The sequence below is a fragment of the Ctenocephalides felis genome, unplaced genomic scaffold (genome assembly GCF_003426905.1).
Source record: "Ctenocephalides felis isolate EL2017-DRISC unplaced genomic scaffold, ASM342690v1 CF-g0.4_SCAFFOLD_00260, whole genome shotgun sequence".
Taxonomy (NCBI): Eukaryota; Metazoa; Arthropoda; class Insecta; order Siphonaptera; family Pulicidae; genus Ctenocephalides; species Ctenocephalides felis.
Genome location: NW_020536414.1, coordinates 26421 through 37898, shown reverse-complemented (window position 1 = coordinate 37898; position 11478 = coordinate 26421). Strand labels below are relative to the sequence as shown.

At 30.1% G+C, this 11478-nt stretch overlaps 1 protein-coding gene across 1 annotated transcript in view; it reads left to right on the top strand.

Annotated features, from left to right (window-relative positions):
• Positions 1–286: 286 nt before the first annotated feature.
• The window catches only part of LOC113363074 (tetratricopeptide repeat protein 28-like), a 28108-nt gene continuing 16916 nt past the window's right edge, over positions 287–11478 (top strand). Inside the window, exons 1-19 of the mRNA XM_026605564.1 lie at positions 287–310; positions 2172–2231; positions 2935–3148; positions 3436–3638; positions 4778–4875; positions 4952–5177; positions 6013–6130; positions 6197–6324; positions 7062–7301; positions 7922–8035; positions 8320–8539; positions 8636–8855; positions 8994–9267; positions 9332–9547; positions 9644–9766; positions 9828–10063; positions 10281–10460; positions 10572–10716; positions 11160–11313. Coding sequence (XP_026461349.1) covers positions 287–310; positions 2172–2231; positions 2935–3148; positions 3436–3638; positions 4778–4875; positions 4952–5177; positions 6013–6130; positions 6197–6324; positions 7062–7301; positions 7922–8035; positions 8320–8539; positions 8636–8855; positions 8994–9267; positions 9332–9547; positions 9644–9766; positions 9828–10063; positions 10281–10460; positions 10572–10716; positions 11160–11313 — 3193 coding nt within the window. The remainder of the gene's footprint in view (positions 311–2171; positions 2232–2934; positions 3149–3435; positions 3639–4777; positions 4876–4951; positions 5178–6012; positions 6131–6196; positions 6325–7061; positions 7302–7921; positions 8036–8319; positions 8540–8635; positions 8856–8993; positions 9268–9331; positions 9548–9643; positions 9767–9827; positions 10064–10280; positions 10461–10571; positions 10717–11159; positions 11314–11478) is intronic.

Here is an 11478-nt window from a genome sequence, read left to right as displayed (position 1 = left end):
CTGGCATTCTGGTCTGCAACACCGTTAGTTTAATGATACATAATATGTACATTTTTAATGTTTATTCGCAAATAAACATATTTATCAAGTTTATTTATTAAATATTGTTGTGCAAAGTGCAAAATGAGTTCATCATCAATTCAGTTTCCGAGTGCTCTAAATTGTTTCTGTATTAATTCCAAGTTTGGATCATTTATAAAATAAAAGTGTTTGTGTGTATTGTTTCAAGTTTAAAGTTTAGAAGAATTGTTGTTAGAACCAAAAACAGTGTTTACATATAGTTGCAATGTCACAAAGGGATTATTCTGAGGTAAGCATATCTCTATACAAATAAGTTTATACAAACTATTTGTATAAATTTAATAAATTGCATATTTACTCATATATATATATATTTACTCATATATACTTTTAAAATTACTTTGCAGGTCTATATACCCTTAATTGTAGAGCAACTAACATTCCCATACGTTAAGTATCACATCTCAAGAATATTGTGTTAGAACACAAAAACATAAAAAAGTAACTTGCCTACTGATATTAATCTAATAACAATTTTAAAATATGATATGTTTCTAAGTTAGTCGACTTATAAAGTTCTGTCATTTTGTAATGTTGATCTAGAAACAGTGCTTTCAATGATTTATTTTATTTGTTGATCTCACTTATGTATTACAAGTTTTTTAGTATTTAAAGCAAATTTAGCAAATCTGTTACTTTTATCCATGAAGCCTCTAATTCTTTTCGGTAAAACTGTTACACATCATATGAATTTTTCGTAGTCCCAGACTCCCGAGGCAAAGAACCGCGAAAGACCGACATGGTAAATAAAACATTATGGATCCTATTTGAAATTTCCTGTAAGGAACCTTAAAACCTGATTCATGTCGGCATACAAAGCAAACACTAATTAAGTCAACATATGCATTGCGCCCACTAATCTCGCCGCAACGTCGAACAACAAATCTTGAAAAATAATAATATAGTCAGACAGTAAGTCAGACTTAAGGGTTGTCTGCACCATCGACTGTATACTGAAATATATACATTTATATTTTATAATGCAATGCACCAATTCCAACTGTAGAATCGGCCTACATGCACTGATTTTTTTTAATATTATGATAATATAATTAAATATATTATCGTTTTTTATTTACAATTTCTTTAATAATTTTTGAATGCTAGAAAATTTCTAATAAAGTCAAATGTTAAATTTGATGTGTAAATAGTATTTTGATAGTAGAATACCATATATTGCAAAATATATTAAAATATGATATTTAAAGTATAAGATTGTGATGCAAAAATGATTTAATTACTATATTCTGTGCTTTTCATTTTTTATTAATGGCATTTTCAGAGCTTTTTTTCTGATTTTTTATATATAAGATTGGTTTTTCCACAAGTGTTTAATACACTAATAAAAAGTCGTATATGGGTAAAAATAATAAAAAATAAATTTAAAAACATATAAATATTTATATATATATATATATATATATATATATATACATAAATATATAAATTTTTAAATAATCTAAAAAATGAGTATACCGCGATTATTTTATACCCATTCACTTTTAAGTCAGTAGTTACTGAGCGAGTAAAGAATAGAAAATTTAACAAAAAAAAACTTTACTGTTTGTGGTTTCTGGCAGGACGAAAACATCATTAAACCATTTATGGTCCCAGCAAAGTCAAATGATACTTTGCCCATGCTTCGCCCCTATAATTTTCTACCTATCTACAATAATATAAAATGTGGTTTACGTTACTTTTCGTTTACCTCACGAATGCGTAAAACTTAACAGTAACGATAGAGCCTTATGTATAAAATATTGTTATTTTAATTTATTTAAAAATTTCTTGAATTTATATTGTCTTTATATATAAATTTTGTATAATCTTATAGAATATTATGCTTATATTAACACGCTATAATTCTACAATTTTTTAAGCTCAAACTTTAATATGACTAAAATAAATATGATAAAAAATAAATTCGTCAGAGACCTGTAAACATATATAGTATTTAGACATTTACATCTACTTCAGCACATATTATTATTTAAAAATAACTCAGAAAGTTTATACACATACACGTTGTTTTAAGATAAACTATATTGATTTTCCACAAGTAATCAAAAATTTTATTTCATTATTTCTAGGTGGAACCGCAAGGAACTTCAGAATTACCAGCAGCTAGTCAATCTTTATTTTTGGAAAAGGTAAACAAAAGAACGAACATAATTTAATTAATATTGACGTATTAGGTCATTAGTTATATACAATTACATTACAACGGTACGTTATAACATTATTGAATTAAATTTAAATTATGCTATATTAGCTCTTAGCCAAAATTAATTCTATCCCATACCATAAAAGTATTTATTTCTGCTCCAAAATAATATAATCCACATTCCTGCATCGTAGCATAATTTAATATGTTTTTATTCAAATGTTGAATCAGTATTTTATAGATTAAGGGGCGTTGCTCTACTTTCTCTCTGTTGTAGAACATATTATTTACTTTTCATAGATATATTTGTTATATTATATTTTTAGAAGCGTTTTTTTTTCTGTAAAGCATATAATTGATGTCAGTTTTGGATATTTTCTTACTAAAGGTTTGATTCAATAAGTAGTAGATATATATCAGAATTTTCTTTATATAAGTAGTATTTTGGTCGAGAGACAAAATAAAATAAACTCTACTAATATTATAAAAAGTTTAGTTTAAAGCGAAAATTGTTTAGCAAACATCCAATGAATTAAAATTAACAGCTGCCTAGTTACGCCCACGTATGTAGTAATATATTTCTCTTTTATACAAAAATGAAATTTTGCAATATAACTATTTGAAACAAATTCTTAATATTTCTGCAATGTAAGAATGGTGTTTAAATATTATAATTATTTTTTATCAAGGTGAGGCAGTCAAATGCTGCATGCGAAGCAGGTGATTTTGCTAATGCAGTAATACTTTACACAGAAGCTCTAAGTTTGGATCCCACAAATCATGTTTTATATTCTAACCGTTCTGCAGCACGAATAAAGCAAGGACATTTTTCTTTAGCACTGCAAGACGCATGCAAAGCTAGAGATTTATGTCCGACATGGGCAAAAGGATGTTACAGACAAGGTAAATCTCAATCAATCGTAATATATCACATTATTGTATAGTAGAGTAGAAAACATTGATTAAATAGATACTTGTGATACATAATTATATTACCCATGCAATAATAATTGTGACAGATAGTAATAGTGTTGGGTAAAAATTAAAATTCTTGGTGTTGCTCGAAACAAATAAATTTTAAAAACCATGGGGTGTGTGGTGTTGTTCTTTGACAAATATGGTTACAATTCATTTTAAATAGGTATTTTTAAATTAATATATTAATTTATTTATCTATATTAATAATTTAGGTGTAGCTTTGCAATGCCTAGGCAGGCACGACCAAGCGTTAGGAGCTTTTAGTGAAGGTTTGGCGAGGGAGCCCAATTCAGAGCGGCTTTTATCCGGACTGATTGAGGCCTGTGAGAAATCACCCCTCGCCGGTAAACTGAGACCAACATTTGAACAACTCAGAACAATGGGCTTGGGACAAAGTCCTTTCGTCGTTATATCAGTAAGTGTAAATAATTTATATGTTTATATAGGCAACTGAGTATTATAGATGTGACACCCAATTGAACTGTGACGTCTTATCATTGTGTCTCAGAATCAAACATTAGCTGGTAGAAGTAAAGACACCATTAGTAATACTAATACTAGACTTTGAAGAAATTTACTTAATTATAGGTTCTGCAATAATATAAATATCCATCGATACTTCCTATTTAATTTAAAAACATACATAAGCAACGTCACATATTACATATCTTCAGTGGCGTCGGAACCGTGTGGGCTGTGTAGGTTTGAGCCCACCCATCAATCTCAAAAAATAAAATGCCCTAGTATGTATTTCTGAAAAAAGAAAAATAACGAAGCCTCTGGCTGTGTATCAAAAAAAAAAACAAGCCCACCCATCAAAAATTTGCTTCCGACGCCACTGCATATATTGCTTTTGCGCATTTTGTTGGAACAAGATTATGCGCTACCACCTGTACCTTAATATGAAAACAAAAACTGAATAACAGTGTTTATTTAACCATATTTTTTTGATTATTATAATGTTTTATATATTATTTATATATTATTGACTATAAAAATATTACTTTATTAAATTTAAAGCTTGAATAGTTGAAATATTTTTAAATATTTGTCAGTTAAATAATCGTAAAAGTACTGAAATATTTATTATTGATTATATATGGATTTGAAATAAGTTTAATTTGCTGCTTTCAAAACTACATACCCTATGGTGCTCAAAAATAAAGTACTCTTCATGTACTATAGCAACAAAAGTAAAAGTTATATCATACTTTTGTTTGACATTAATTTTATAAATGCGTTGATATTTCAAAATATCTTGTGATGCATGTTATTTTATGTTATTCTGTTAATAGCTATTGTATAATCATGTTGCAATCGATATGATTGCAATTGATTTTTGAATAAAAAACTTATTCGACTAAAATTAAATTTAAAGAAGATAGTATAGGATATATGTAAAAAATAGTATTGATTATAAAAAGAAATGTGGTAGGTGCTCTAAGCGAAGCCAATAAAAAAAGAGTGAAAATTTAGTATACTTACTTTCAGACTATTTTAACGTACTTAATTCAATTTTAGTCTGTCTAATATACAACTTATATCACTTTTCAGGTAGTGGGTCAAGAACTTTTGGCGGCAAGTCATTTTCAATCGGCTGTAGTAGTATTGGAATCTGCTCTGAAGATCGGTTCCTGTTCATTGAAACTGCGGTATGAATTTTTACGAATTGGATTTGGTATTGAAGTTTCCAAGTTTTTGTTTAAAAGATATTTTTATTTTTAATAGCGGTTCAGTGTATTCAGCTTTGAGTTCTGCATATTGGGCGTTGTCCCAGCTTGATAAAGCCATATCATGTATGCAACAGGACTTGGCTGTTGCAAAATCGTTAGGTGATACTAGAGGTGAATGTAGAGCACATGGCAATCTAGGATCCGCTTATTTTAGTCAAGGAGCAAATAAAGAAGCTTTAACCGCACATCGACATCAGCTTGTACTAGCAATGAAAAGCAAGGTATGTTTTTAAAATATTATAATCTTAGAAATTAAAATCAGTTTACCTGCGAAATTTAGTAGGGCTTCTCATAACTAAAAGACGTTTTTATTGCAAGTTTTATTGCAATAGAAATCTGTATATTAAGTGGTACTAAAACATATTAACATTTTATTATTATTGATGTGGAATATTGATGTTTGTATCAAAGAATTGCTTCTAACTTTTATCATAGTTATACTTAAGCGTTTAGACTAGTTTTATATCAAAGTTTGTATAAAAATTGACTAATATTTTGCTTTTGTCTTATGTTACTTTCGTAACATAAGACAAAGAATTATTATTCTTTCTTCTTATTCAAGAAAAAAATTTGAAAGACGTTTCTTAAATACTTAAAAGTTTTGCTATAATTTTCTATAATGTAGAAGTATTTTATGATCGAAAGAAATCAGGAGATAGTATAATCCCTAGACAATATTAGAATACCCCGTGTTATAATCGAAATTTATGATCGAAAGAAATCTGGAGATAGTATAATCCCTAGACAATATTAGAATACCCCGTGGTATAATCTGTGCTATGTTAAAATTTGACTCGTGGTATTCATTTGCAATTTAAATCGATTTGGATCGAGGAAACAAAATCAAGTAATTTTTCCGAATTTAATAATTCAAATATTTTAAATCATTTTTAATATATTGTTCTAATGATTAAATTGGCGATTTTAACTTTTATTCATTTATTTTTACTATTCTTGCGCTTGAGGATAAGTAACATTTTGCATGCATTATTTGTTATATATGTGTTTACTTCAATTTAAAGCAAATACCAATTATTGGTATAATATTGATCTTAGGATATGCAAGGGGCAGCTATGGCACTAACATCTTTGGGTCACGTGTACACAGCTATTGGCGACTATCAGAATGCTCTTGCCACCCACAAGCAATGCGTACAGTTAGTAAAACAATTAGGTCAGTTATGTCATATTATAGATAATATGTCATATTATAGATGCTACTTTTTTGGTACAATTTTAGGAGATCGACTTCAGGAAGCGCGAGAAATTGGTAATGTGGGTGCAGTTTATTTAGCAATGGGAGAATTCGATTCGGCTGTAGATTGTCATACGCAACATTTGAGGCTAGCTAAGCGATTGGGAAACGTGGTATGTAAATACATAATGCATCTTACAATAAATAATGATATCGAACTATTATCATTTATGTTTATATACAATCATCGAACTTATTAGTATATCTCTAGTCTATTATACGTAGACAGATTGAACAATATTTAACCCTTAACGAACGAGTGCCGCCATACTCGCGAAATTGTAAGTATTCTAAAATAATTTAATGCCGCCATACACACGGCATGACATACCTAGAAGATTTTTGGATTTCTCTTTCTGTAATTTCAATATGGGCACAATGCTGTTAGAAAATAAATTTGAATGGTCAACAAGCAATATTAGACAAACTATACAAATCTAATAATGTAATATTAATTATGCTACTTCTCTATCTTTGGAAAAGGAGCACACAAAAAATCCGTCGAAAACTATGCCCAGTAGTTATAATCAATGCGCTCGTTTGTTAAAGGTTAATAAATGTAATGATATATTTAGACAATATGACTAATATTTGTACTCAGTTGAACTAGCGCGTTTATAGCTGAAGCTAATGTTGAATTGATCGATACAAATAAAAAAAATGTGATTATTTAAAAGTATACGAGTAAGACGTTTTAACAGTACGGATAAAAAGTTTTAACAATAAATCTCTAAACTCATATTTAAAGTTATAAATTATCTCTGTATTTCAATTCCATAACTTATATATTAGTATATTTAGAACTTTTAGTATGAAATGTTATTGTTAGGAATTTATTAACAATTTTTAGACCGAAGAAGCTCGCGCTTATTCGAATCTGGGCTCTTGTCATCATCACAGACGAGACTTTGCTCAGGCAACGTTGTGCCATGATAGGGTTTTACATTTATCTCGATCTCTTCGGGATCGATCTTTGGAAGCTAGAGCTTGTGCTGGACTAGGACATGCATCCAGGTGCGCTGGACAACTGGACAGGGCAAAACGATGGCATGAACGGCAGTTGGACGCCGCTTTGGGAGCCAAAGACAAGGTAATTATTATATACATATAATAATATATAATCAATAATATATATCTACATATATATAAAAATTAGTCGGGTTTTCCTTCCTGACGATATAACTCCAGAACGCACGAACCGATTTCGACAATTTTGCATTCGTAGGAAAGGTCTCGGGCTCCGCAAGGTTTGTAGCTACGAAAATTAGTGGTGCATGGCATCGTGCCTCAATGTAAATTGCTGGAACTTTACGCACCGTAATTAAAAATTCGAGTAATGAAAATAATCAATAATTGTTAATTTTAAATTGATGTACCTCAATGCAAATTGCTGGAACTCACGTATGTACACGCACTGAATTTCACCATTCAATCAAAAATTGCTGACAATTTGGTGACATCCAATGATTCCGACTGGTCTTTCGTTTGACTTCAAACGATTGCAATTTCCAGTTTGCCTTGCGTTCGCAATGACAATTAACAAGTCGCAAGGCCAATCGCTTAGTGTTTGCGGGATAAATTTCAAATTATGCGGGATTATTTAGAAAATCATTGTTTTTTACATGGGCAGTTATACGTTGCATGTCAATCAAAAATAATTCGACGTTATACTATAATTTTATACCAAACAATAAACATTTGTATTAACAGGTGGGAGAAGGAAGAGCCTGTAGTAATCTCGGAATAGTATACCAATTGATGGGAGAATATGATGCTGCATTGAAACTTCACCAAGCGCATTTAAACATAGCTCGCCAGTTACAGGTTCGACTATTTAAACATAACATAAACAGAATTTATATAACTGCTGATTATGCTCTTCTGGCATACTTTTCAAGATAAATATTGATTCAATATATTTTTGTCAAAATAAAATAGCAATAATTTCACTGCCTACTTGTAATAGTAATACATTACGAAATACATATATGGGTTTTGAATTGAATAATTTGTTTAATTAGTCTATCGAAATAACATACAAGGACGGATAAAATGCTATTATTATTATATGCGTAGAATAAATTTTAATATATAATATTTTTTCTTAGGATAAAGCAGGTATGGGAAGAGCGTATGGTAATATAGGTAATGCTTATTCCTCTGCTGGTCTTTACGAACCTGCCATAAGACATCACAAACAGGAACTTGCTATAAGCCAAGAAGTTGGTGATAGATATTCAGAAGCATCAACACATGGAAACCTTGCAGTGGCATATCAAGCTTTAGGAGAACACGATATGGCATTGCTGCACTACCGAGCTCATCTAGGTAAAGTTACATAGAAACCATAAATTACAATTTTTTCCGATGATATATAGTTATTTATTATATTAAATATAATTGTTTAATATATTTTATTTTCAGGTATTGCGCGCGAAATGAAAGATACTTCTGGAGAAACTTGTGCTTTGCTGAATTTAGCAAACTGTTTGTCATGTCGTGGTGATTTTGCACAGGCCGTACCATATTATGAACAAAATTTAGCGTTATCTCAAGAAATGGGAGACGTAGCTGCAGAAGGTAAAGCATGCCATTTCTTGGGATATGCTCATTATTGCTTAGGCAACTACAGAGAAGCAGTTAGGTGAGCTATTTAATTTAGGGTCTAACTTAGATTTTGATCTAAAACTTAATTCAATTACGATTTAATATTATTACTTTTATTTTATAAATATTGTTTGTGGTATTTAAATTCAATATCATTTATTAATTTTTTTTATAGGTATTATAATCAAGATTTGACCTTAGCGAAAGATCTGCAAGATCATGCCGTCATGGCCCACGCGTATTGTAATTTAGGCTTAGCACATCTGGCTTTAGGTCATTTAGAAACAGCGCTGGAATGCCAAAAATATTTTTTAGCCATAGCTCATATGACACAACATCAACAAGGAAAATTTAGAGCGCTGGGAAATGTTGGTGACGTGCTAGTAAAAATGCAAAATGAAGAAGAGGCGTTAAAAATGTACCAAAGACAATTAGAATTTGCAAGACAGGTAATGTGAAGTAATTTAAGATATATCTACAAATAGATATATTTTATTGTTTTTTATCAATTAGACTCAAGATCGGCATTTAGAAGCACAGGCCTGCTCTTCTCTTGGTCGTGTATACCGACTTCAAGAGAGGTACGATTTTTCTTTAGCACACCATACTCAAGAATTATCCTTGTTACAAGAATTGGGAGATGCTCGGGGCGAGTGTAGAGCACAATCTGCACTTGGTGCTATACATATTGCTTTAGGTCATTATACACATGCGTTGAGATGCTATCAGGTAAGTCTAAAATCATGAAATTATTGAATATGTAATTTATTATTTACATCCATCATGTTTATAAAATTAACTTTCAAATCTCACATTTTAATACAGGAACAATTAGACAAAGCGCGTGAATTGAAGGACTGTATCGAAGAAGCTCAAGCTTACGGAAATCTCGGTATTGCTAAATTTAATATGGGGTACTACGAGGAAGCCATAGGATTTTTAGAGCATGTAAGTATTAAATAAGTTAATTATTATTGTTAAAATTATAAAGTGGAACATTTTCTTGCAGCAACTAGCACTACTTGAGCAAATACCTTCCCACTGTTCAACAGCTAACATATCTTCACAAGCCATTGTAGAACAAAAAGCGCGGGCTCACGGATCACTTGGTGATTGTTATTCATGCTTGGGCGACTATGAGGAATCTTTAAAGTGTCATGAAATTTATTTAAAATTAGCTTTGGAGAATTTGAAATGTGCAAAAGATCAAGAACGGGCATACAAAGGACTTGCACATTCACATAAGTAAGAACAAACAAGATATTTCTTTACATTAGTCGTACTTAAAAAGTAGAATATAATATTATAATCACCGATATATTCAAAAATAATTTATAAATTTTTATAATATTAAATTTTACTTTACTTTAAACTGTAATACTTAATTATTTCAAATTATTATTTTTGCTATAAGGAGGCTGTTATTAATATTATTTTTACAATTACTTTTGTTTTTATTAAGGTCGCTTGGTAATTTACAACAAGCGCTGGTTTGTCTGGAGAAACGGCTAGTGGTTTCAGATCAATTAGGAAATTTACAAGAAAAATGTCTAACTTACGCCGATTTGAGTTTTATCCACAACTCTTTGGGACATTCGGAACAGGCTATTTCGTGCTTGGAGCATCAAAGAGATATTGCCAGGTAAAATATTTTATTACAATGTTTTTCAATATATTATCCAAAAAAATATTTCTTGTAGCATAATACGTCTTGTATTTTTTTAAATTGTATATTATGTAATTATTTTTATAGAGAACTGAACGACAACACCATGATTTCCAATTCATTATCGGGATTGGGTCTCATGTATGAAAAATTAGGAGATCATGAAGCGGCATTGAAATTTCACCAGGAAGATTTAAAACATTGTACAGATTTGCAACTAATAGATTTACAGGTAATTTACATGAAAATAATCTTTATTGATGTTAGTTTTTTCATTTGAAAACATTTTATATAGTAACTAATTACGTGTAAATTTTATAACAGTTAATTTTGATAAACAAATTTTTAGAACAGTATGTGTTAGATAGGCACAATTATATTTTCAATACCACGGTTTCTATAATTATTTTTATACTGTTTTTTTATTTTTAACTCAAGACGTTCAAAACTGTGTTTGTTTCTTACTAACCAGGTCTAATTTTTATTAAATTATGTTTTATTCTTATAACTAAATCTCGTATGAGATTTAGTTCTGTTCAATTTACTTTATTTCAACTGAATACGCACCTTGCATTAAATTTTCGTTTTATGATACAGAAGAAATAATTTTTCACAATTAATTATGGTTATTATGAAACATTATTTGTTAAAATAAATAAATAATTTTTGTTTCAGATGCGTGCTTTGGGTCGTATGGGTCGCGCCTACGAATCTCGCCAAGACATCACAATGTCCTTAATGTGTCTTCAGCGTGCTCTCACGCTTACTAATTCAATTTGTCAAGAGGAGAAAGAAAACAATGATATCAGTTTTCAAACAAATTTGAGAGGCAACCGAAAAAATATTAACAAAGACCTCTGCGAGACTCTGAGAACAGTTGGCAGAGTAATGTTATACAAGGGAGACATTAAATACGCTATTAGGTAATAATAATTAAGGTGACCATATTCTTTTGCATTAAATCCGGGACGGATTAGAATGTGTGTGAAAGCGG